Source organism: Trachemys scripta, chromosome 3 (genome assembly GCF_013100865.1).
Source record: "Trachemys scripta elegans isolate TJP31775 chromosome 3, CAS_Tse_1.0, whole genome shotgun sequence".
Taxonomy (NCBI): Eukaryota; Metazoa; Chordata; order Testudines; family Emydidae; genus Trachemys; species Trachemys scripta.
Genome location: NC_048300.1, coordinates 60,297,287 through 60,323,792, shown reverse-complemented (window position 1 = coordinate 60,323,792; position 26,506 = coordinate 60,297,287). Strand labels below are relative to the sequence as shown.

At 46.7% G+C, this 26,506-nt stretch overlaps 2 protein-coding genes across 3 annotated transcripts in view; one reads left to right on the top strand and one right to left on the bottom strand.

The window, feature by feature from the left end:
- Window positions 1-477: 477 nt before the first annotated feature.
- MRPL14 (mitochondrial ribosomal protein L14) lies at window positions 478-13,492 on the bottom strand. Of its 2 annotated transcripts, XM_034764856.1 has the most exons (4): window positions 13,393-13,488; window positions 6,886-6,932; window positions 3,306-3,399; window positions 478-1,014 (listed from the first exon to the last, which is right to left on the bottom strand). In XM_034764856.1, exons 3-4 carry the CDS (start codon window positions 3,377-3,379, stop codon window positions 648-650), a joined length of 441 nt encoding a protein of 146 aa, XP_034620747.1. In that variant the 5' UTR covers window positions 3,380-3,399; window positions 6,886-6,932; window positions 13,393-13,488; the 3' UTR covers window positions 478-647. The 2 variants fall into 2 exon arrangements, with proteins under 2 accessions (XP_034620747.1, XP_034620746.1); XM_034764855.1 differs by lacking the exon at window positions 6,886-6,932 and having other exon boundaries at window positions 13,393-13,492.
- Window positions 13,493-13,584: 92 nt separating this feature from the next.
- The window catches only part of TMEM63B (transmembrane protein 63B), a 91,425-nt gene continuing 78,503 nt past the window's right edge, over window positions 13,585-26,506 (top strand). Inside the window, exon 1 of the mRNA XM_034764853.1 lies at window positions 13,585-13,768. The gene's annotated coding sequence lies outside the window, so the exon portion shown is untranslated. The remainder of the gene's footprint in view (window positions 13,769-26,506) is intronic.

Genomic DNA, 26,506 nt, shown 5'->3' with positions numbered 1-26,506 from the left:
CTCTTCACTACCAATGTGAGCAGTCCCCTAACGTTGTCCTCACTACAACCCCTCCTGAAAATCTGCTTTTTTCTGCAAGGTCCACAGAGACTAGCCCATCACTCAACTGCCCGTGGTACTCTAACATTTCATTTCAATCAGATACTTTTCTCTGGGTCTCCCCCCGTGTCTTATCTGGGTCATTTAGCCTTGCAAGATCTTGGGGGTAGGAACTGCACTTATGTGTGGTTACAAATCAGAAAACACATTCTCAACACGTAAGTTGCCAGAACTGAAAAATGAAAAAGAGTAAAAAAAAAACAAACAGCATAAATGGGCAAAGCAAGTTAGAGTTTTAACATATTACGTGTTAATGATCTTGGGTCAGGTTAACACCACAGGCAGGGAAGGGTTCATCTAAAATAGTTTGCTTTGGCAAAACTATCTAAAAGGATGTGATGCAGTTAGAATATCAATCTAAAAAAAAAAATACTCAAGTGTCTTAAAAATCTTTTATTCAGCTGTAGATTTTAATTCACAAGAAGACGACCAGTCTCCCGATGAACCTCAGTTCTCCTTGGAGCCTCTTCTAGGTTAAGTGGAACCATATGGAACACTTACTCTTTCAAAGATCATGCAGCAGCACAGCCTGAGACCTTTCATAGTCTTCACACTAAGTGCTGGGCAATGGCCAACACTTTAGAGAACTGTCCTTCGCGCTTCCGCAGGATCAAGGGTATTGGGGTTTTTATTCTAGTCCCGGTTGGGTTTCCATTGTCTTCGATGAGCACCACATTGTTGGAATCAAATCTAGGTGTCATGCAAGGGCCAGGCATCCTGTGACCTACAATTAAAGCCTTTTTCTTTTCTCCTTTGATAGCCAGGAGAATTTTATCCCCCACTTTACCAACTCCCGTCTTGTTATACACATGGATGCATTTGGGCGGCCGATGGTATGGTGTGTTCCCCAAGGCACTGTTGTCCACCACTCGCACGCGGGTCAGTTTCTGTATCGCACTGCATGCTCCAGTGATGCTGGCAAAAGAGAAGTAAGAATGCTAGATAAAGCTTCTCAAACAATCCTTGGGGATCAAGGGCAAAGCCCAGCACAGAATCAATCTGTTACACTGATAAGGAATCAGTGAGAAATACATACCATACTTATGACACATCTACTGCGTGCAAAGTGTTCTTTGAAAGTCAGGTGCTACTTTGGGCTTCACATACAATTTGCTAAATGTAAACAAATTATTCATGCTAACAGGGAGTCAAAAGGGCCACTCTACTCTGAAATGTGCCTTTAAAACATGACCTTGTAGAGCATCCTGTTTATTGCACCCTTTAGAACCTCCAGATGCAACGCGTTCAGTTTACAAGTGAAAGGATTTGGGGGTTTTTATCAGTGCCACAAACAGCACCAGGGATCTGAGAATCAAGCTGGGCTCTTTGTTTCTTGCATGTTCTCATTAGTAATAAAGGTTCTGCAGAATAAATTCTCCCTTCAGTGACACCTGTGAAGTCCCACTGCCTTCCGCAAATGTGCACAGGTGTCACTTAGTAGAAAATTCTCTTCATGATTCAAAAGAAGGAACAGAGCGTGAGCTGGAGTCTCTTAGCTATATTGGCTCCACGGGACTAACAAGAATAAAAAGAAGTACAAATGTGTTTGTTAAATCAGCAGATCTGATTCTGGATACACTCGGGGCAGGCACGGCAGATCTGTACAGTAAGGGGTCATTTTTACATGTTCACTTTTCAGAGTAGAACCTCACCTTAAAATACATTTGTTTTTTTTTAATTAGTTTTTAAAATATCAAATTCGAAGTGGTTTATTGGCCCCATTCAAAGAAGACACCTGGCCAAAGTCTAGGAAAGCCTCTCACCGCTACAAACAAAGGCCCTGTTCAAATCCACTTGACCAGGCCCCTTAAGCCCATACTGATTTGATTGCTGGTAGACATCAACCCAGAAGTTTGTTTCTGAATTACACAATGACCACTCAAATTACACAATGACCACTTCAGGATGAAAGGCCAGCATATCCACTCAGGTTTTTTCTAGTTTTATAGAGCATACCCTATACAGTAACTAAATCACAACATCTAGATCCCTCGTTCCCTCTTGAAGATGGGGAGTACATGCACACAACTTTGCCCCCCTCCAGGCTCCCACAAACAGTGGCACACAAACTTCCTGGCTCATCAAGTGCAGCACACATTTGCGAAATGAGCATTTTAAAGAGTGCCAGGAGGCAGGGGTTTATGCCCCGGTGCTGCACAAACACTGAACAAGAAGCTAGTCCCCATATAATGGGTACAGCCTCATTGTTAGCACCACATGGCTCCAGAGCCTCTCAGTTTCCCAGTTATCTACCATCAACACCTTCTTTGCCACTATCCTTTTAAAAGTCTCGGGGACAAATTCTGACCACATTTACCCCAGTGTAAGTGGTAGTCAGTGGTCCTCATTCCGGATGTCCATATAAAAGTAGCCCATGGTACTAAAGCGGTGAGGTACTAAGCTCCTTTTATATGGAAATTGTCCTTATTTGCCTCAGATATTGAGCCCAGATACTACAGTGATGGGTGTGACCTAAATGACTAATAAGTGAGTCAATTTAAAACACTAATCCCCCCTGCAAACTAAGACTCTAATCAGTCCTGCAATGAGACCTGTGTTGGTGGCTCCACATACCCACACAGAGCATACTGCAGGATCAAGGTCTTAAAGGCTAGTCAATGCATTGCAGTATGTGAAGTTAATGAATAAATACCTAGAGGCAGGGACAGGCACTTTAAATGAAAAGAAAACAACGTAAGGGACACTGTCAAGATACAACAAAAGAATTTTTTAAATTATTTTTGGTCTAAATACCAGACAATTAACACTAGAAGAATTCTAAGCATGTAACTGACTTTTCACCACATGGGGCATTTTGTTACCTTTTCTGCATTTCACTCAGCTGGCAACAGTAACAAAGCAGCTTTACCTTCTGCTCCCAAGCCCTGATCTTGCAATCAGACGGGCACAGGAAGATTCTGAGCCCTACTCAGCACACAGGCACAAGATCTGCTCACCGGATCAGGGCCATAGCCAATATCACATCTTGATTGTCAGACAGCAGCATACGCTGTTGTGTTTGGGATTGCTTAGGCAATTTTTTGAATGGCTTTTCATGGACTGTAATGACATTTTTTCTCTTACACTGGTTTTATGAAATTAGAATCACGACATTTTGTATTTGAGCTACTTAATGTCCCTTTAAATAGGAAAAACACTCAGTTTAAAAAAAAAACAACAACAGGCTCGCAGTATTTGAAAAGTACCTGAAGTGCCGCTGCTCGACTGCTCTGTTTACTTGGGTTAACAGCAAGCCCAGTCGCCTATTCAAGAAAGCCATTGAGATTCTGGTAACAAGCCCTGCACGAGAAACAAGAGAATTATGGATTCTGGAAATTGGATAGTGCTGATTTCAGTTTTTTTTAAAAAAGGTAAATCATAGGCTGGAATCTAAAAGACACATTTGGGATGTATAGTACATTGCACTGCTGGGCATACATTACTTGAGTGCTGACAGCATCCTCAGCATTGTACAAACCAGCGCAACCGTCCTTATTTGAATCTGACAGTCAGTACAACTCACATATAATGCATAGGCAGTATGTTCAATATCACTGCAGTGCAGTTTTCTACTTAAGGGGAAATATATCATTTTAGTGCCTTTTCCCTCTTAATGCAAGCCATGTAATCGTTATTTTGGGAATTGAGGGCATGCCTGGAGAGAACATAGTCACTATGTAAGAGACTTTCTTCGACCATTAACAGCTACTAAAATTCTCTCTAAAAAAAAGGCCCCAAAAAATTCTGATTCCTTTAACGTGGGTTTCGATATAAAATCTGTGGGTCTGTGGATTGCAGGAGGCAAGTCACTAAAGAACATGAAAGGAATGAAGTTCCAACAGCCACTGATGGTGTTCCAAATCTTAGCAAGCAGCAGGCATTCCTCAGCTTGTTTCTAGACTCCAATACTATTTCAGACAATATTTCCCACCTGCAGTGCCCACAGGAAATAATCGCCTGTAACGTAAGAAGTTCTTTCAGGAGCCACAGCTTTGAGTAGTATTGCTATTCTTAAGTTCTTGCAGCATTCCAACCTCATTATAGCCTTTTGTAAAGACTTGGGCAGGAATTTATCAGATACCAAAAATGTTATCAAAACTAGATTCCCTGACTTTCTCCCAGGCCTATATTTTAGGTGCTTCTATTTCTTTGTATCTATGACCATACAGAATAACTGGACCCTTTCAAACAAGGCTCCCTTCTGCCTCTCTCCTTCCTGAAGTAACCCTTAAAATACAGTTGCCACTTGTCTTTTAGCCAGTTCTGATAACCTTGGGGCCACGTTCTGTATACTGGCACATTTTAAGGGCCGTCTGAAAAATTCTGCCGCAGCACTTCTGCACCAACACACACGCAATATAGCATGTATTTTTAACTGTGCTGCAAGTGGCCTCACACATCACATGGGCAGGTTTTGAATAAGAGGCTTACCACATTGGAAGTGTGGTATTTTTTGTGGCAAAGAAAAAAACAAAACAAAACCTCGGGGGCGGAGGTAACAGAACCTGGCATAAATTAGCAATATTTCTTGAAAATCTGCCTGAGTTCCCCTCCACTATTCCTAAGGCAATCATCTTTACTGCCCAAAAAGCTGTGTTTTCAAAGCAAGAGAGCTAACACATATTAGCTATCTCACTGTGAAATACTAGCAGAAACAAGACTCTGTAGGTTTTACTTTGATGTAGCCAGGCAAGCTCAACTATGGCAGGGAGATATAGTAACTTTGCCTAGCTACATGAAGGGTAAGACTACCTATGCTTTGACTCCATTAGGATTTTAGAGCAAGATACCTCACCCTAAACACACACAACTTTCCTGGCAGCGAAGAGAGAGACTTTGTCCCTAGTTTTGCTAACACTCCTATATATGCTTAATTTTACAAATGGAAGCAAAACTAAGCACATACCTGAGTGTTTGCATGTTACTCTCACTACTTCCAGAGCCTGTGTCTAAGGCAAGCCATGGATCTTTCCAACAGAAGGCATCAATGAGAAATACTAGTACCTGTCTGCCCCTTTCCTGTACCATACTGTCTACTTAAACTTTAAATTTGCTATCCGTCACCAACAGCTATCCTTCCATACAAGAATGATGTCTGCCGAGGGGAAAAAAGTCATTGAGGAGACTTCAGATGACTGAAGAGTCCAATTAGTGCTCTACCGGTTTTTCCATATATATGGCAGGTGGTTGCTTGGAGACAGCACAACTGCTGGCCAGCATGCTGTACCCTTTCCTTCCTCCTCTGCCGTTTCTCGGCCTCTTGAGCAAGGCGATTCTCTTCAAAACAAGCTGAGGCTTGATGTATGATGCGATGCCATAGCGGTCTATTGGCAGCCAGCTCTTCCCAATTCGTGGGGTCAATGCCTCCCTTCTTAAGATATACTTTCAGGGTGTCCTTGTAGCGTTTCCTCTGTAGGTCCTCTTACCATGACTGGCGTTAAGCAGGGCTGTGTTATTGCCCCAAAGCTTTTTTCCATCTATCTTGCCGTGATCTCGATTCTTATTCATGACCTTTCTTCTGGAATTGGGATTGAATATTGCATGGACAACTAGCTCTTCAGCCTGCGGAGTCTTCATCCTAAAACTAAGGTCACCAGGACTCTTATTACCAACCCACAGTATGCTGACGACCGTGCTATCCTCGTGCACACTGAGGCTGATTTGCAATCCACCCTAGATCTTTTCTCAGGTGCCTATCATAGCCTGGGACTTTCCCTCAACATTGGGAAGACTAAGGTGCTCCACCAGCCTGCCCCAGCATAAATTGGCCCCCTTCTCCGACAAATTGTCATCGGTGGTGAACTCCTGGAGAACACTGAGCATTTCACTGGCTATCCCACTGGCTCGTAAAAAGCCCTTGGATGTTTCTAACCCCGAATCCTCTGTGTGGCATGAGATTACACAGCCACTGACCCAAGACAGCCTCTGCCTGTTAAAGTGGATAGTGTTCAAGAACTGTGTGTGATCAGTATTCCATCTTTATAACAATGATGAGAAACTCTTCCATCCCCTCTTCCCCAACACATTCCGCTAGTCTTAACTTTCCCTTTGAGCTGAAATGCCCCCCGTAATTCAGCTCATGCAGTGAAACACACTTTACACTGAATACTGTATGAACTGTAAAGCAGATCTTCAATTTGTTTAACTAACATCAGTATTTCCAAACTTCCCAAGGAAATGAAAATGTAGACCACTGGCAGCAAGAGCCCAAAAGGTAAGCCGTTGTTTGGTCTATGGTACTGGGTGCCAGACACTCCCGAGTTTAGACCCGGCTCCAATATACTCTGGGTAGCCTTTAAGAAGTCATTTATCCTCTCTGCCTTAGTGTCTCCATCTTAACTCCAAGGGGCAGATTAATTTTTTACTGTCTGTATGGCGGTATGTGAATGCTAAGTATTAAAAGCCTGGTTTAATGCTGGTTTAGCAGTCATTATAAAGCACTAAAATCCATCCCACCAGCTGCAGCACAGAACACTTCAACATTCCAGAGAGCTGTTACCACATGCTGGCAAATCTTCAAAGTGGACCAGAGAGGAGGAGACAGTATTTGGCGCATTCTATTTGAGAAGTAACCGCAAACGTTACTTGTGAATAACAAATTAACTTAGTTTTCTTCTTAAGTTTGCTTTCCAGTGTCAATTCTGTCCATGTTTCGGTGCTTTGTGATGTGTTTGTAAGAGGCTCTTCCCAGCCTCTCTCAAGCCTTATACAATGCAATCATTGTTCCTTTGGGCACTTCCAACAGCCACTCACCTGTAGTTGGTATGTATGTTGGTATGATGTCACCTGTAGTTGCTATTGCCCAATCAGCACATGAGGGTGCTTTCTAATATCTGAGAAAGACAAGAGATTATTACTGTTTAATATTTAAATATTAACAGTCTTCTGATTGTTGACGCATTCATGCTAGTATAGAAGAGGCCAGTTTTCATGTAGGCTAACATTTGTACCATCTTCATCATGGCCACTGCCCAAAACTAAGACTCTAGATAGCCACCAAGCCAAAAGCCAATTTCATACAGTATAGAGTTTATAGGACAAGAGGTGCTTCTAGTCACAGAAATGATCACGGCACTGCAACACAGCAACATGTCTAGCGCACTTAAACGACAACTACATGTTAAAGCCGTCCTTTCTAATTTAGGTCACACAGCTGCAGCTAAACTCTAGCAATTACTTTTATTTCAAATATTGAGAGGGTCCAACTCTGTAAATCCAAGACCTTGAAGCTCTTTTACCCATTTGCCCCCAACCTGACCAGGTATGCTGTAGACCCAAATGCAATTTTTGTTCGGAGTAAGTTTTAGAAAGAAAAAAAAAAAAGTTAATCAAATATTCGCTCACCAGAGTGACCAAATCCTAGTCTACTGATTAAGTCTGAATGTGCAATAACCCACTGCAGTAAACATTCCATTCTCAAGTGTATTGCAGCATTCTCCCCACTTCAACAGGCCTTCAGCAGACATACACAAAGCTCAAATACTGCACAGGAAGAGGAACCGTTCATTGGTCACAAACCACTGAAGGCTATTTATGCACTGTACCATTTCCAAGTGCTGTATTAAAACTCCCAGCTTACCTTACCCCCTTCTCCACTAGGGAATAAAGATGTGTTTTATTAATCTTGCAAATGTAAGTGTTTTCCAACAGAAGCAAATACACTGCAGTTCTGGAATATTCCACTCCACTGAACAGAAAGTGGCCAACCCAGAATATTTTATCTAACACACATGGGCTGCCTCATTTAACTAATATGATCTGAGGATGTCTTACCACTAAAATAGCAGTGACCATGTGTGCTTACTCCCATAGGGAGCCAAACAATCCACAAGTTGCTGAGTACCTTCTTCAGGACTCAAACCACATGGGAAACAAGACTTGAGTCTTCAAATTCTCTTAATTTCATTTGTGAGTCTGCCAGTAGGAAAGGTGGCTTTTTTTTTTTCCACTTTAGCGACAAGTTGCAAGACCACCTCCCCCCAACTCCATTTTGTGTGATAAAACCTTAATGCCCATTGCAGGGGTACTCTGTCTAGACAGTAACCATTATTACTACATACATTTCTATAGCTCAATTCAAGTGATAGAAGCACTCAGATACAGATTGGAAAGCACTCTGCAAAAGTGTTTCCTAATGGCACATTAGGTCACTATGGGATTAAAAGAAATTTTAAAACACAAGGACAGAACATCCACTTTTAAGGGACACAATGAGTTAACCACCTGCTTCCAAGACCCCTGGGAATGTCTGTAGTTTCGCAGTCACATTTTCTTATTTATAACTTTTTTTTCCCTGTCCCCTGTTGCTAGGTGAAAGGGCAAACACTGAAACCAACTAAGCACAAAATTGCTGTTAAATGCACAAAACAGAAAAAACAGGGAAAAACATCTTTACTCACTCTCAAATGTAGTAATCTTATGTTAATAGTCAGTTTAGCAGGGTCTAGCCTGACTCTTCTTTCAAACTGAGACAGAAAAAAAAATCAAAGTCTGGGCACTAGGACGTACAGATTTGAAATGAGTTCTTCGTTCATCATTAAAATGAAGGCAATGAACTCAAGATGATATGCACAATGCAAATGTCTGAACCTGCAGCAGCAGTGTATGGGTTTATTTATAGAATGTCTGCCAACGTGCTCTACAGGAGCTCAACCGATTCAGAGTTTTCTTCAGAAAGAAAGAGATGTGATTAAGAGCTTGTATGTGTTAAAAACACAGGAGATATTCATTACAAAGGCATAATTGGTTTTACATTAATGACAGACTATAGAGGCCAAAACTCACACAGAGGGACTTAATTCTTCTAGAATTCAAGTTTTATGAATAGGACTGGTTATTAACCAGGGTATTTATTGGTTCAAGGCAATAATAGAAACTCATTATACCTTTTTGAGAAGGAACAATTCTACTTTTGCATAGTTTCCAAGTGAATCACAAGAATTCGGAATTGGTTGTCAGGATCATAATTAACCAGGAAAAAAAAAAATAAAGAAATAGTGTTCCAAATTGAGATTCAGGACTTTCTTTTTAGTGCTATAGATGCCTGAAAACCTGTTCATAGTAAAATTCCCCACTCAAATCTTTTGAGGTTGCAAACTAATCCAAACATTAACTTGCATAACTGGATTTTGCTTTCTAGTCCCCACAGAGTGTGCACATGTACATATATACACCTCAAATCTCAAAACAAACTTCTCTCTTTTAAAGATTACTTTGGTCTAGTGGACAGGACAATAAACAGGAAGTCAGAAGACTGGGTCTATTCCCAGTTCTACCACTAACCTGTTATCCAACCATGGCTGTCTTCACAGCAACAATAACAAAAAAAAGGGTGGAGGTGTTTACTCTGAGATAGCTAACTGAGTCAGCTGTCTCAATATAAAATCTTGGTGCAGACCAGGCTAGTTTTTACCCTAAAGTAACTAGTTGAGGTCAATCCCAGGTCAGGGCATAGGGCAGACCTCTACTGGCTACATCAAGGTAAAAGTTATCTGTGCATTGTCTCCACTGGGATTTTACTGAGAAATAGCTATCTTGATGTAAAACGGTCTTTGTCCAGTATCAGGGGGTAGCCGTGTTAGTCTGTATACACAGAAACAACAAGGAGACCAGTGGCACCTTAAAGACTAACAAATTTATTTGGGCATAAGATTTTGTAGGTAAAAAACCCACTTAAGATGGCCACATTGGGATGGCAAAACTGGATGGAGGGCCAGGTAAGGAAGGCTGTGTCTTCCCAAACAGCCTAGCCCCCGCCTCCTATCCGCCCCCCTCAGAACCCCCGACCCATCCAACAACCCCCCTGCTCCTTGTCCCCTAACTGCCACTCCCAGGACCCCCACTCCTAACTACCCCCTGGGACCGAACCCCCTATCCAACCCCCCTGCTCCCAGTCCCCTGACTGCCCTGACTCCATCCACACCCCTGCCCCCTGACAGGCACCCTGGGACCCCATGCCTATCCAACCCCCCAGTCCCTGCCCCCTCCCACACCTCCACCCCATTCAACCGCCCCTTGCTCCCTGTCCCCTGTCCCCCCACCCCCTTATACAACACTCCAGCCCCAGCCCACTTACCATGCCGAGCAGAGCAGCATGTCTAGCTGCTGCGCTGGCCGGAGCCACACACGCTGCCACTCTGCTTGACAGAAGCTACCCGTGAGGCAGCATGGCTCTGCGGGGGAGGGACAGCAGGGGAGGGGCCGGGGGCTAGTCTCCCCGGCCGGGCGCTCAGGAGCCAGGCAGGACAGTCCCGCGGGCTGTAGTTAGCCCACCTCTGCCTTAGACTCTTTGTGCTTGTCTTCACCAGACATTTACCACCTTGCATTAACTGCCTGTAGGTATGTCTTCACTGCAGTTGGCCCACTCATTTACATGGGTGCTACCCAATCCCCTCCTAACAACATACAGAATCCTGCCTCCCAGAGTTTGGTGGTGCTTTCAATCCAGGCTAGCTGGCACAGCTGGAAGTATGAATAAGAATCTGGGTTCTGTTTTCATTCAGGCTAGTAGCTCAGCCACTTTGCAGGGAGGACTAACTCATTTGAGCGCTGACAGTCCTCTGATGCCTTCCCACAATTCCCTCCAAAGGGCAGACAAATTCTCCCACAATCCACTGGGACAGAATCAGACAGGCTCAGCATACTACAGCATAAAGAACCATGTGGCATGGCCCCAGAAGTCCTAGTGATACACCCAGGTGAGTGCAGCAGTAGGGAGGGCACAGTAACTTGGGTATGGCTTTGCACTGTGGTTGCTCACACCCAGGTTAAGCTAACCAGGGTGCTAATCAACTTAATTAACTCTGCATATCCCAAAGGTTGCAAGGAGGAGGAAGAAAAATTGTTCTTCTTAACTTGTGAGGCTAGGATAAGAAGCAATGGACTTAAATTGCAGCAAGAGTGGTTTAGGTTGGACGAGAAGCTGGATATGAGTCAGCAGTGTTCCCTCGTTGCCAAGAAGGCCAATGGCATATTGGGCTGTATTAGTAGGAGCATTGCCAGCAGATTGAGGGAAGTGATTATTCCCCTCTCTTCAGCACTGGTGAGGCCACACCTGGAGTATTGCATCCAGTTCTGGTCCCCCCCCACTACAGAAGGGATGTGGACAAATTGGAGAGAGTCCAGTGGAGGGCAATGAAAATGATTAGGGGACTGGGGCACATGACTTATGAGGAGAGGTTGAAGGAACTGGGATTAATTAGTCTGCAGAAGAGAAGAGTGAGGGGGGATTTGATAGCACCCTTCAGCTACCTGAAGGGGGGTTCTAAAGAGGATGGAGCTCGGCTGTTCTCAATGGTGGCAGATGACAGAACAAGGAGCAATGGTCTCAAGTTGCAGTGTGGGAGGTCTAGGTTGGAAATTAGGAAACACTATTTCACTAGGAGAGTGGTGAAGCACTGGAATAGGTTACCTAGGGAGGTGGTGGAATCTCCATCCTTAGAAGTTTTTAAGGTCCGGCTTGACAAAGCCTTGGCTGGGATGATTTAGTTGGTGTTGGTCCTGCTTTGAGCGGGGGATTGCACTAGATGACCTCCTGAGGTCTCTTCCAACCCTAATATTCTATGATTAGGAAAAACTTCCTGTCAGGGTGGTTAAGCACAGGAATAAATTGCCTAGGGAGGTTGTGGAACCTCCATCATTGGCAATTTTTAAGAGTAGGTTAAACAAACACCTGTCAGGGATGGTCTAGACCCAGTCCTATGATTCTATGAATTACCTGAGGCCAGTGTTTCTCACCCTTTCAGGCTAGTTGCCCCTTATTGGGGGGGGGGGGGGGTGTTTACAACCCTTATTATTAATTTACTATAAGAGTAAAAATGCATTGATGCTAAGAAGACTAAACATAAATAATGTTTGGGGAGGAAAGTATACTGGACCCTGAAAGATGTGCCAGGAGTGGGGGAACAAGATTTTCTTTGCATTAGACTGCAATAATATTTTCAATAATTTTCCCCATGGTCACACCAGTTGAGAAATGTTGCCCTTTGTTGATCCTTAAGAGTAGAGTTCCTAGCTTCTGTTTGCCAGAAGCTGGGAATGGGTGACCAGGGATGGATCACTTGATGATTCCCTCTTCTGTTCATTCCCTCTGAAAAACATCTGGCATTGGCCACTGTCAGAAGACAGGATACTCGGCTAGATGGACCAGTGGTCTGACCCAGTATGGCCGTTCTCAAGAACAAATTGTGTAAGTTATAATACTCATGTGGCGTACCGGTGCCAGCCTTCTGAAAGAGTCTGGCATAGACATATCCATTGTCTGACTTTTCTAGTTATAGTGTAAGCTTACTGAGACAGGGACTGTCTATTACTATGTCTGTACAGTACTAAAATAATGGCCCCCGGTTTTGGTTGGGGACTGCAGGCACTAGTATAATACAAAAGAATTACCAGGATGGCCTCACCAAGCCCTATATAAACCTGAGTTAAGTGTCCCTTGAGCGCCAGAAAGGTTACAAGGACCGGCCATGCCAGGTGTAACAGAGAGGCTGCAGAGTTTAGTAGTTTACTTTTGTGAATGTACTCTTGAGACAGGAAAGAAAAACAGAGTTGCTGTGCTTACAGGGGACAGGCTACAAAACCATGCAGGGACAGTCAATAGGTGGACCGTCGGCCAAATCCCGACCACCAGACACTTTTGAACAGACCCTGAACTCTTTTCTTTTACTTATTTTTTTCCCTGGAGTCTGGAAATTTGGACCCTGACAAAAAATAATTGGCTCCCCCGCTCTACAGCGACCCTGCAACTACAGTAAACGAGGATACAGGGCGGTGTGCAGAGGAAGATGCAGCAAGACTCTGGGGTGGCCTAGGCTGGGAAACTAGTAAGGTTTTAGGACATCTGGTGAGGACCATCTGCCCCTCGAAGCCCCCTGTTGTGCACCAAGCCGGCAGCACCCGGGTGTAGCAGCAGCAGCAGGCCATGGCCCACCTCAGGGCTGCCTACAGCCAGGCACGCCGGGCTGCCCCGGGCCACACGCGGCCGGGCAGCGCCCCCGACACCGCAGCGCCCCGCACTCGCTGGGTTCCCCGGCTCTGCCCGGCAGGGCGCCCCGCGGCGGGGTCCCGGCCGGGGCGCGCGGCTCTGGCTGCCCCGCATAGCGCAGGGAACGGGCCCCTCCCGGGGCCAGGCAGCGCCAAGCCCGCGGGGGAGACCCGGGCGGACCCGCCACCGCCGGGGCGGACAGAGGGCGCGGGCCCAAGGCCACTCGAGGAACCCAGGAGTCCGGGTCTCCACCCATCCACCCTCCCTCCGCGCATGGTGGGGGGCCAGCGCGCGCCCCAGTCACTCACAGGCCGCAAGCTCCCCACGCCCCGGCTCGATCCCCAGCACGCATGCGCAAAAGGGGAGCGAGGTGAACGATCCGATCGCCCGAGGGGGAGGGGGCGCATGCGCATCAGCCTCTGGAGCGCAGCACTGGAATAGCCCCTCCCACTACCACCTGTGCAGGGAGAGGCCACGCCCCCCTCGCTCCTTGTCTCCTCCTTCTGTTCCTTGTTCTTCCAGCTGAGCCAGGCAGTGGCTGGAGACTTAGTTGGTGTGGGGCAGGGGTGCCTTCCGTGTGGGAGTGCGGTGCTGTCCTCCCTGCTTCGGAGGGGCCAGCTGGAGCCTCCCTGCTTGGGGAGTCCAGCAGAAGGAGTGGGGAGCCGGTCCGTGTCTGACACTGGGGTAAGTGAGCAGACTGGCATACATTGCATTGCAATGGCTCGTTCCCTCCGCCCCCCGCCTTTCTCCCCTTTGCAGCAGCAGCTACAAGGACCTGTCTCCAAGGCAGCCTGGAAATGTGAATGTCTCCCTCTGTGTGTGTGTATCTCTCCTGCCCGTGGGAACGGCTCTCTCCTTCCCCGCTCCAGTATCGGTTTCCAATAGATGTGTGTGTGTGTGTGTCGCTTAGCCTGCCTGCCTCTGGAACAATGGAAGCGGGATTGCTAGGGAGGTGGCTCCTGCAAATGCCCCATTTACCTCTTGTGTGATTTCCCCCCGCACACACATACACACACACACACTCCCCTTTACGGAGCCCAGCAGGGGATACAGGGGTATCCAGGGCTGCCCGCTGACACACACTAGCCTCATCGCAATAAACACAATGACTCATTCACCATTTTTGTAGCGATTTTTTTTCTTGTTTTACCTGGCCCAGCTCTGTCTCTCTGCAGTTCCCTGACTCTCCCCCAATCTCAGAAGCAAATCGCCAAGGAGGAAACGTTGTATTTTCATGCTATTGACGCTGGATGTTAGGATTGATCCAGGTTTCACTGTCAGGTTGTGTGTGTGTGTATGAGAATCAAGATGGCAAGAGGAGGCTGAGTGCTTCTTTGTTGTTCTCCCCTTTTGGTGGGGTGGGGTAGCGTGATGTGATGTTGGTTCATGGTGCTGCAGTCTCCTTCTCCCTGACGAAAGGTGTAGTTAAGGGGGTTACTTCATGCTACAATCCCACTCCAGAGCGGCTCTTCTTTGTAGATGGCTCTGCAGCAGCCCTTCAAACTGCAACACTATTCCTGGGAGAGAGGCCTGGAAGATCCAGGGCTTTGGAGGCAAAATCCACCATCATCCTCCTCAGTCAAAGTTGAATCCACCCTGCATCTTCAGGGAGCTAAAGAGCTTCCTTGCTTCTGTCCAGTAGCTCATTGTCTGTCAATCAGCCTGATCCTTTTAATGGTGCCGGACTGAAAAGGCTCTGAGGCAATATGAGTGCAGCTAACAAACAGCTGAGATCTCTGTCAGAGACCTGACTCAGAGGCACCAGAGATGCTTTCCTGTGTCTGGTTTGGACTCTATGGGGCAACTATTCTTCTCAGCCCAAGCAAGGGTGCAAGGAAATTATTGTACAGTTAATCTAGATTACACCTGCTAAACCCTTTATCTGCTGCATACTGATCTCAGCTATTTACTTGCTTACTTCTTCTCCCCACCCCTTTTCTCTTCTCTCCTTTCACTAGTGCTTCACCACCACCACCTCCTCCTCACTTTCTTCCAGGGTGTGTTTCTCCTGCTGCTCTGCTATAAATAAAAAGTTGGCTTAAAAGCAAAGGAGGCAACCAGGAGAGCTGGGGTGTGAATCCTGAGCTGCTGCCATTCCTGTTTGTTGTGACTTGAGAATTGTGCATTTTAACTTCCCTCCTTCCATTAATGACAGCAACATTATCTAATTTTATTCCAAGTCATGGTGTGCTAATGCGGGTCATCATCTCATGGTGTTGACCTGCTCTCCCCCTCCCTCCCCCGGGATGAATGAGCTAATGTTAAGCCATGTACACTACCAGATATGTGCACAGTATTATGTATTATTAAATGGCGTGGAGTTGAAACCCAGCTTTGTTCAGATTTGTCATTCTGGATGCAATTTATTCTTTTGACATTGTAAACAAAATACTAAAAAACTTGAATTTGTAGTGAGCAATAAAAAAAAAAGTAGTTAGGGGTCATCTCATGGCCCTTCTGGCCACACAGTATTGGAAAATGGCTTAATATTTTTAAAACAAAATTTTTGACGCTGGAGTATAACATAACCTACATGTGTATGGCCTTTTGAAAGATAACGGGGAGGTGTGGATGGGAAAGGGGGAGCTGTTGAAGACTGGGAGGGGCATGAATGGAGCATCCAAGAGCCTTGTGGGGCTCTTGGAACTTTGATGTGATTGGCTGTCAGTTTTGGTACTGATGGCATTGGTTCTGAAGTTAGTGCCTTCTTAACAACAGTGTGTCTCCGTCCTACTAACAGGCTGAACTGTACAAGAAGTGTTGGGGCTTTGGCTTAAATTGCCTCTTTGATTTTATTGCCATCAACATTTAAAAATGTAAATCACATGGTATCCCCATTTATCTAAGTACCAGTCCTTTCTGTGTGGAGATTCTAACTGTCAAGTATGTATTATTAACTAGTTCTCTAGCTCCATTTAAACAGAAAAATAATAAACACAACCTTGGTCTCAAAGAGCTTATAATTTAAGGCCCTCGTTCTAGTCAGATCCAAATGGGGATACCCTTGCACCTGCATGACTTGGGTTACGGTTTCAGGACTATATGTAGTGGGGTTAGAATGCATAAATATTTATGTATGTAATCAGTGGAACCTTACTTTTTTAGTTGCAGAAATATTGTAACACAAGAAACCATATTCCTGATGAAAAGTTGATGCCTATAGCTAATACCATAGGACCCCCCTTGATGATAAATTGCAAAAGTGACGGTCATAGCATCTCCATATCACTTGGAGGGACCAAACCGGTTGTGACTAGTGGGAGTCTAATGATGTGATGATGTACCTATGCCCCTGACAGCTAGTAAAATGAAAAAGAGGCGTGTTGGACCATTTGTTGGTTGTGATAGTTGACATTTCCCTGCAGGAGGGCAAGGTGTCTGCTTCCCTTGAAGGAACAGCTGTCAGGCTTGGTCTCATTGGCTGGTGACCTCCTTCTAGTGACAGGCAAAAGGCCTGTACAATGAATGCACTGTCCTTCCTGTCTCAGCACCCTGGACTTGGATGAAAGTGAGTGGGCTGAAGCTCAGCCCAGGTAGGACAGATGATGGTAGTGTGTCAGTAGTGTGGAGGTAGCTCTTGCCCCTTCACTGAGGGAGGTTTTCAATCTGTGGGTGCTTTTGGATCCCTGACTGACCACCATGGCTGCAGAATGAAAGAACCTTTTTTCATTTATCTCTGGTAAGGCATCTGTCTCTCTGTTGAGTACTCACCACAGTTATAGCATCGTAGGACTGAAAGGGACCTTGAGAGGTCATCTAGTCTAGTCCCCTGTACTCATGGCAGGACTAAATATTATCTAGACCATCCATGACAGGTGATTGTCTAACCTGCTCTTAAAAAAATTCCAATGATAGAGATTCCACAACCTCCCTCAGCAATTTGTTTCAGTGCTTAACCACCCTGACAACTAGGAAGTTTTTCCTAATGTCCAACCTAAACCACACTTGCTGCAACTTAAGCCCATTTCTTCTTGTCCTGTCCTTAGACGTTAAGGAGAACCATTTTTCTCCCTCCTCCTTGTAACAACCTTTTATGTACTTGAAAATTGTTATCATGTCCCCCCTCAATCTTCTCTTCTCCAGACTAAACAAACCCAATTTTTCAATCTTCCCTCATAGGTCATGTTTCTAGACCTTTAATCATTTTTGTTGCTCTTCCCTGGACTTTCTGCAGTTTGTCCACATCTTTCCTGAAATGTTGCGCCCAGACTGGACACAATACTCCAGTTGAGGCTGTGTCAATGCAGAGTAGAGTGGAAGAATTACTTCTTGTGTCTTGCTTGCAACACTCCTGCTAATACATCCCAGAATGATACTTGCTTTTTTTTGCAACAGTGTTACACTGTTGACTCCTATTTAGCTTGTGATCCACTATGACCCCCAGATCCCTTTCCGCAGTACTCCTCCTTAGGCAGTCATTCCCCATTTTGTATGTGTGCAACTGATTGTTCTTTCCTAAGTGGCGTACTTTGCATTTGTCCTTATTGAATTTCATTCTGTTTACTTCAAACCATTCCTTCAGTTTGTCCAGATCATTTTGAATTTTAATCCTATCCTCCAGAGCACTCCCAGCTTAGTATCATCCTCAGACTTTATAGGTGTACTCTCTATGCCATTATCTAAATCATTGGTGAAGATGTTTAACAGAAACGGATCCAGAACTGATCCCTGTGGGACCCCCACTTGATATGCCCTTCCAGCTTGACTCTGAACCACTGGTTACTACTCTCTGGGAACATTTTTCCAACCAGTCATGGAAGCTATAGTAGCTCCATCTGGGCTATATTTCCCTAGTTTATTTATCCTTGCCTCTGACTTTCTGGATGGGACTGTTCTACTGTGCTGTGCATGGGGCCGGCCTTGAAAGGTCCGGCTGGCACAGAATGTAGCTGTATTAGCCACAGGGGACATTACACCAGTGGCTTCCTCTTCCATTCCAAGTGCAATTTGAGATGTTGATCTTACTCTATAAAGCTTGTGTGTGGAATGGATTATGGCCACCTAGGAGACCTGCCTCTCTTCCCCCAATGCACCATTGTGAAGACTGACAGCCAACTTGGGAGTGAGCCAAGATTGGGGGCATGCAGGCAGATAGGAGTGTCAGGCAGATATGTAGAGGTTAGCGGGAGGATAATAACACTTCTAGAGCCTCCAAGAGTCTTGAAGCACTTTGCAAGGTAGTTAAATATTATCCCTGTCTTGCAAGTGGGGAGACTGAGGCACAGGGGGTAAAGAACTTGCCCACAGTTGTACATCAAGACAGAGCTAGGGCTAGGACTCGCTCTGCTGTCCTTCAGTCCCCTTCTCCAACCACTAGGCCAGTGAAACTCAGACTGAGGCTCGCGAGCAGCAAGTGGCTCTTTAATGTGTCTCCTGCGGCTCTTTGCAGCATGATATTAAAACACGGTGTGATTTAATTATTAACCGAACAGGATACTTTTACTATGTTATTAACCAATGGTAGTTGTTAAAATATTAATACGTGCTCAGTCATTTTGCTGTGAGAATAATATATATAACAAAAATATTTCCCGTCATACTATTTAAATGCGAATATACAGTATTATAGTAAATGAAACAATAAATTCACACCACCGTGGCTCTTATGGGTAATATTGATTGCTAATTTGGCTCGTGACCCACTAAGGTCTGAGTAAAAACAACAAGGAGTCTGGTGGCACCTTAAAGACTAACAGATTTATTTGGGCATAAGCTTTCGTGGGTAAAAAAACCCACTTCTTCAGATGCATGGAGTGAGAATTACAGATGCAGGCATTGGTATACTGACACATGAAGAGAAGGGAGTACCTCACAAGTGGAGAACCAGTGTTGACAGGGCCAATATAATCAGGGTGGATGTAGTTCACTCCCAACAATTGATGAGGAGGTGTCAATTCCAGGAGAGGACAAGCTGCTGTGTCACTGCACTAGACCATGTTGCTTCTTCCTACCCAAAAGCGTGTTCACTGAGGGATGTAAATGCCACACAGAGAATCTGGGACAGGACTGTGGGCAGCCCAAGGTCCATTGCTGGTTACAGAGCTCCCAACTGAATGGAGGACAAGTTGTGAGGAATGCACTGGGGTCGTGTATGGGGGGGGGGAAGGGGAGCTTAGGGTGCCCGTTACACAGACCTGAAGCCCAACGCTGATATGTATGTCTGTGCCCGGGAAACACTGATCTAGATGTACAGTACATGCTGTACCAGGAACCCCCACCCCCACCCCACCTCTGCCTGTTCTGGTTCAGGGAGCAGTCTGTTCCACACCTTAATCTGGGGGGATGGTCATTGGCTGTTTGGAGGAATGTCCATTTCCAGTAGTAACTCATAGTGACCAAGTGGTTTGTGTTAGTTCTGGTCTCCTTTAGGACAATGTATCCTGACTTCTTCTGCAGATGCCTCACCCCATGACTGGAGAAAACCTTTGAGAATACATTGCAGGGATAAACCTCAACTTGTGACCTGTGGCTAGACTAGATGGGCTTTAATAGCTTTTTATCCTTCTCTAACGTTTCAGAATCCGTGCAGAGAACAAGCCACTCAGCTAGTAAGTAACTCCAGGAGGACTCCATGCAAACCAGAAATAGCAAAGCATTAAGGCTATTACCTCTAATGACTGCAATTAGCTCGTGTCTTACCTAGAAAATGCCTTTTCCTCTAGAACCTTTTAACCTGAAGAATGTTCTCTTGTCACTGAGGGAGGGAGTCTGTTCTTCCTTAGCCATCCAGTTAGCACTGGTGGAAGTTATGTGGAAATAAGGCATTGAAGAGGGTAGGGGAGAGACCCCAGTGGGGGCTGGTGAGTAGATTGTGTTACACAATGTTCTGTGTTTTGTTGTTGTTGTTGTAGTAAGTAACCTTGGAAAGAACTGAGACTACAAGATTTTCTGAGTATTTTGGCTGTTAGCTCTGTAGTCAGGAGATCTCTCCTGGGGCTTTGCATGCTGGTACCTCTTCCCCTTTGACACGATATTGCCAACCTCAAACATCTAAAAATCATGAATCGGGTACAAAAATCATGGATTTTTTAAAAAACGTTGAGTTCTGAGCCCTCATAGTGCCGTCAGTTTACGTTTTCCCAGCTTTTCTCTGCAGCCATGAGGCTAGAAGACTTTTACAAAAAGAGAGAGCTGAGATTCCCCCCTTAACACTTGCCTCCGGGAGCTGGGGCTTTAAGAAAAACACCAAATATCATGAGATTTGTGATTAAGCCCTAACATTGGCAGCACTGAGTTTTGTCCAGTGCTAATTATGCTTTCATGGAGCCAGGTTGAAGTGCCTCAGGCTGCGGGTAGCCTCATGGAATTCTCCCACAGACCATATTGCTACCGTCACCTTTAATACAGCCTGGGAAGAGTGCACATCCCAGTAAGCAGTGCTCTGTCTTCATCCAAACAGTCCAGATGGCACATTGCATGCTGGGGCCCATACGGTATGTCTACATTGCAATGAAATTCACACCCACAGTTGGCCCTTTGACAGCTGACTTGGGCTCATGGGGCTCCGGGGCTGTAAAATGGCAGGGTGGACATGGAGGCTTGGGGCTGGAGGCTGGTCTCTGGAACCCTGCGAGGGGGAAGGATCCCAGAACCCAGCCTGAGCCCAAACATCTACACTGCAGTTTTATAGCCCCACAGCCTGAGCCCCGTGAGCCTTTAGCGTCTGTGGCACCTCCACCTTATGGCTAAAGACAACTGGGATCTGCTCTGTTGGATGTAACTATGTCCAGCCCTGGGGCTTCTGTTTATTTTCCAATCCCTGTTTAGTTACCAGCCTCCGTTTGGGAGCCCCTTCCCCCCACTGAATTAATTGCAAGCAAGCAGTGATTGCGGCTCCAAAAGCCAGTTTGCATATCAAAGGATCAGTGAGCTCTGGAATCTGATGCCTCCCCTCCCACAACATGGCTTGCTGGAGTTTGGGGTAAATCTGCCCCCAGCCTTTTCTGGTTAGCAGTCCTGGGAGAGCACAACCCCCTGAACTGCATCTGTGGCCTTTAATAAATGTATTGTCAAAGCCTATCCACTGTAGAGCTGCCTTCCAAAGCACGGGAACAAAACAGATGAGAGCAAATCTAAACACAAGCCCTTGGTGCGACCAACCCCTTTAAGCAGGAAGAGTCGCTCCCTGGGATCCTGCTGCAGCCCTTTCCCCTAACTCATCTGGAAGCTGTGTCATTTGAATGCTAGCCCTTCAAGGCCTTGCATATTCCTGCCTGTTAAGTGCCTTGGGCAACTTGGCATTAGACAAATAATCAATAAACTGGCTGGACAGAGGTCAGAATCTGCCCTACTTTTCCCTCTGGGCCTGTGTAACCTTGTTCTAGTTTCAGCCCAAGAGTTTGGATGTTTTGTTTTAAAATGTGTGCTAACCATGCAAGCCTGCATCTCTGTCCCTATGGTTACAAGCCAGCAAACACAGCCCTGGACCCCTGTGCTGTCCTGACAGCAATGAGGACACCCCTCACCTCCCCCAGTGCCAAGTTGTCCCAAACGATCCTGCTTGGCTCCACGCTCACAAGTAGACCCTATAACAAACTGGTCTGCAGCCAAGCCCATTTTGTGAAGGATGGTTTGTTATTTCCTTGTTTGCTCAGTACTGCATGGTGCATACAAATCCAGGCAGCGTCTGTCCCAAAAAGCTTTGCTAAGGAAGCAAACTCCAGTGTTGAGCTTCTAAAGGGAACTGGAAACTCTGATCAGGAGTGGGGAACTAAATGATGGGAAATCCTTGGCCAGTTTCTGATCTAAAATTCGGTCAGGCTGTTCCCAGGAAGCTGTTAGAGCAGATGGCAGCTGGAATTTCTGGGGATGCCTAGGAGGAGGCAGGAGGCTGGTGCTCACAAAGTGTGCCATGCAGGAGGTCTCCTTGCCCTCAGCCCAGTCCTGTGATCTGCCGGCTGGCATAGCCAGGGCAAGGAGAGAAAAGCACAAATAGGATCCAATTCTTGATGCATATTTTCTGCTCTGCATTTTACATAGGATCTGCTGACCACAGGAAGGAAACTGAAGGCCTGTGGAAAGCTGGAATTGAAAGGACAGGATTTCTACCCCTGAACTAGCTCTGCAGAGTCCCAGATGGACTCGGAGGCTGGGGGGCAGGGGCGGGATGGTGGCAGTTCTTAATGGCGCACCTGCACTTTCTCTGAAACTGAGCAGGTCTGGTCAGTGCAGAGCTGAATCTCCTGCCTTCTGCTGTACCTGAAAGGCTTGTGGATGGGCTGGGCGGCAGGAGGAATGCATTTCAGTGCCCCGGCTGAATGGGCCCACCCGTCCCCACCTCAGTGGGTGGGGACCGTACATTCAGAGCTCTGATCTGAGACAATGGAGATACTGCAGCTCAGGGGATTGGACTGGTTGATGGTGTGGCTTCAAGAAAAGCTTTCCCTTTCAGGCTTGTGTACACTTGCAGAAAGGGGACCTGAAACTTCCCAGCAGTGCAGCGCCGAGCATGAGTAGAAGTGCAAATGCGGTATAGAGGGCTTTACTGGGGACAAGGTGCTAAAGTTACCCCATGGAAGCATCCTTTCCCCCCTCCCCACCAAAAGAACAGGAGTTACTGAGTCAATTAAGCTTAGGATTGCCAGGTATTCATTCCAGTCGAAAAGGGACCCTGGCGGCGCCGGTCGGGGCTGTTAAAAGTCTGGTTAGCACCACGGTGGGGGCCTGAGGCTAAGGCAGGCTCCCTGCCTGCCCTGGCTCCGCACTGCTCCCAGAAGCAGCCATCAGGTTCCTTAGGTGCATGGGCTGCCAGGGAGGCTCCACACGCTTCGACCAATGGGAGCTGCAGAGGTGGTGCCTGCGGGCAGGAGGGCAGTGCACGGAGCCTCCCTGGCTGCCCATGTACCTAGGTGCTGCAGGGACCTGGGAGCCGCTTCCTGGGAGCTGCGGTAAGCACTGCCGGGACCCCGCACCTCACCCAACACCCTGCCTCAGCCCTGAGCCCTCTCCTGCACCCTGAGTCCCTCATCCCCGGCCCCACCCCAGAGCCATACCCCCAGCCGGAGTCCTCATCCCCTTGGACCCCAACCCACTGCCCCAGCCTGGAGCCCCCCTCTCAACTTGTTTTTGTCCCAGAGTTAGTCTGGGCATCAGCTACCTGTTTCAATGCAAATTAGCAGCAGGGAACCCATGACCCACAGTGTAAAGTGCAGAATTTACCATGTTAATTCCTCTCTGGTCCATAATTCCTCTTTACATGCACCCCATCATACCGCCTCCCACAAACCCAGCAGGCGGTGCTTGAAGAGTTATTCCTGCTCTTCCCCAGATCCGCAGAGATACCCCTGCCTTCCTCCTCCCCCATTTCCCCCCACCAGCCTCTTACTCAGGTATGAATGAATTTAGAGGAGCCCCACTTGTGAGGTCTGTTCTGGGAAGTGCTAGTGTCACTACCTTAGGGGAAGGGGATGCTCTTCCTTGGGCATTGTGCATGGCCATGATCCCAAAGGCTTGTTGCATCAGCACCAGAGGACAGTAGAGCTGCAGCCAGTGTTTATTTCTGAAAGCTCCAGGTACCAGAGTAGCTGCTCTATGATCATTCAGTACAATGATCTCAATCAAGTCTCTTCTTCCTACTCCCCTCCCCTCTAGTCCCCCCCTAGAGAAGTGACCTGTGTGGACCTCTCTGCTCCTGCATTGAACCCTTGGATAGGGAGATTCCTGTTCTCTGACTGTTCAACCTCAGTGCTACTGATCTGATCTCTCCCTGAAACAACCACCCTCCCCAGGCTAACCCCACATGCTCTCGTATTGGATGTGCTCTGTTGGTTGCATTTCAGCCTCTTCTTTTCCCCCTGATTCTCTGTGATGTGTTCGCCGGTTGTGAGCCCCTCCTCTTCCCTGAAAGGAGTCTGCAGATGTGAGGATCTCCAAGGATCCTTTCTTGGAGGTGGAGGAGCTGGGAACCTACAGACTCTTTATCAGCCATGGTTCTGGCTCCTGCTGAACAAAGCAGCCCTGCCATGATTGCAAGGGATCCGTGAATAGCTGCATTCACCTGCCGTCCCAGTTGCAGGTTTGCTGGCTGTGCCAGCAGAGGGTGGAGTGTGACTCACAAGCAATGTGGCGGCACACGGTTGCCCGTCTGAGATGTGATCTCTGAAGACCATGTGTCCCAACATGCAATACGGCCAGGCTGCTTGGATCAAGAGAGAGCATTGTATGCTGCACTCTGTAGTCTCTGGTGACCAACTATGTGTTGAGAAGGAAGGCAGCTCCAATTTGCTCATCTCCTGCTGCAGCTCTAGGTTGGGTGAAGTTTGAAAACTCCAGTGCCAACAGAAGAGAGGATCATGTGCTGGTCCATCCTGAATTTACTAATTAAATAGAAATCTTTAGCAGTCACTGTCCCTGAATCACCCCAGCAGCCTCTCAAAGTCAGTGAGCAAAATCGGAACTCTGGGCTCACCACTGGACTCCCTTGCAGAGGGGAAACTCAGATGGCAACCGGCCGATGTTTATTGCACTGTGAAATAGTCACCAAGGTATTGTATTCACTGGCTGGGGCTAGAACCTGATGGAAACTCCCATGGAAATGTTACTATATCTGGCTTTAGCAATCCTCCTGCTACCATCTCAGGCTATTTCACCAAAGGTGCAGGTATTTTCAGATCCCAAAGGGCTCTGCTGCCTCTGCCTCTGTCCACAATATCTAGGCATCCCTTTATCTGAGACTGTCTCCTTCCATGCAAAACTGGTGGGCTATGGAGATACAAAGGTGAGCTGAAATTAGTGTAACTAACATCCCTTCCCCTCCTCCCCCCCCCCCCCCCCCCGCCACGTGTGTAACTTATGCTTGTTGAGGAGCTTTTGGACTCCCTAAGACTATGGCCTCGGTGACACACAGACTTGCATTGGTTTAGTTAAACTGGTGCAATCCCCTGTGTGGACATTCTTATTTCAGATTAAGACTGGTTTATTTAGAGTTTGCTTAGTCCCAAAAAAGCCATTCTAAAACCAAAATGAGTGTGTCCACACAGGGGATTGCACTGCTTTAACTATATTGGTGTAAATTCACACCTTAGGTGAAATAAGTGACTGGCTGGTGTAGACGAGCTCTAAGACCCACTTACTGACATGTAATTAACACGCTGTCCGTGAGTCAAAGGGAAGTAAGCTGGTGAGACTCGCATGCCGAGGGACCAGGACTGAGTTACTTTCCTTTCTATACCCCTAACAGCTTTGTGTGTGTATGTATAAGACAATGAAGCCTGTGGGAACAAAGGCTGGGGGGAGGATTTGCTTCCCCATGCTGAGCCCTTCTGCATCAGGGCTGGTTGGTCCTGCACAGGAAGTGTCACCTCACCATCCAGAATGTAGCCTGGTTTCTGTAATCTGCTGGACACCTCCCTGCTGGGCCCAATGTACTGGGGCACATGACTTAGCTCCTAGGCTAGCAGGCGGAGGGAGAATGTCCTGTAATTCCCCTCTCTGCTAGCCATTGAACCTCCTTGTTCTCACAGCAACACACAGCAGGAAGAGGGGGAAGTAATTGGTCAGGAAGTCCCTCCAGCTCCAGCAAGAGTCCCTCCTCTCTTCCTGAGGCAACTGCCTCACTGTCTGCTTCCCTCTCAGCCAAATTCCCTTGCCCATTGTTACTGTTGAGTCATCAGATGGGAGGTACAGGCATGGTGGTTCCTTCAATCCAGGCAGCTCTGCTCTCTGTCCATCCAGGATTGTTCTGCAATGTTCACTCCTTTTACACACACACCTTCTCCATACCTCGCGGTGTATGCAGTCCTACCCACCTACATTCCAGCTCTCTAGGTTTCTGTAGTGTGCCCATCTCCATGGCATCTGTGAGAGCAGCCAACACAGGTCCCAGTACTGCACGTACCACCTTCCCAACACACACCAAGCTAGTCTTCTAGATCGCTAGTGCAGTCCGATGAAACCAAACTTAACGTGGATCCCTGCAACCCCCGCTAGACCACAATCCTCAATTCAGTATCTCGTCGTTTATAGCTGCCCTTTGTTTAGGGTCCAGTTTGCAGTGTACGCAACAGAGTTCCTACTCAAGCCTGTTTGAATTAATATTGAGAGTGAAATCTGTTGAAACGCTGCCGCAAATGCTCTATTAAACTCCAGCTATATTACAGGTGCAACTTTCCATTTGTCCACTAACACTTTAATACTATTCAAAATAAAATGTGATCCCGTTTGTCTGGCAAGATTTATCATAGATAAGTCCATGCTGCCTATTGCTCATGGTGCGCTTTGGTATCAAGGCATGTTTCATTATCCTCTGTGGGAAGGGAGGGGATTTACAAAGTCCAATTAGACTCTTGACTCCTGTTTTGAAAGTCAGTAGGAGTTGGGTGCTTATTTATTAAATTAATTATATTTCTGAAACTCCGGCCCTCCCTTCCCCCAGTGGTTAATTATTTCTTTTTTTCCTTTGAATCTTTGTTCCATTATTTTAGT

Excerpts from the sequence above, each read along its gene's own strand:
- MRPL14 (XM_034764855.1), bottom strand. The coding sequence starts at position 3,379 with ATGGCTTTCTTGAATAGGCGACTGGGCTTGCTGTTAACCCAAGTAAAC. Across the intron at positions 1,015-3,305 it reads GTCGAGCAGCGGCACTTCAG|CATCACTGGAGCATGCAGTG; the intron begins GTACTTTTCAAA and ends CTCTTTTGCCAG.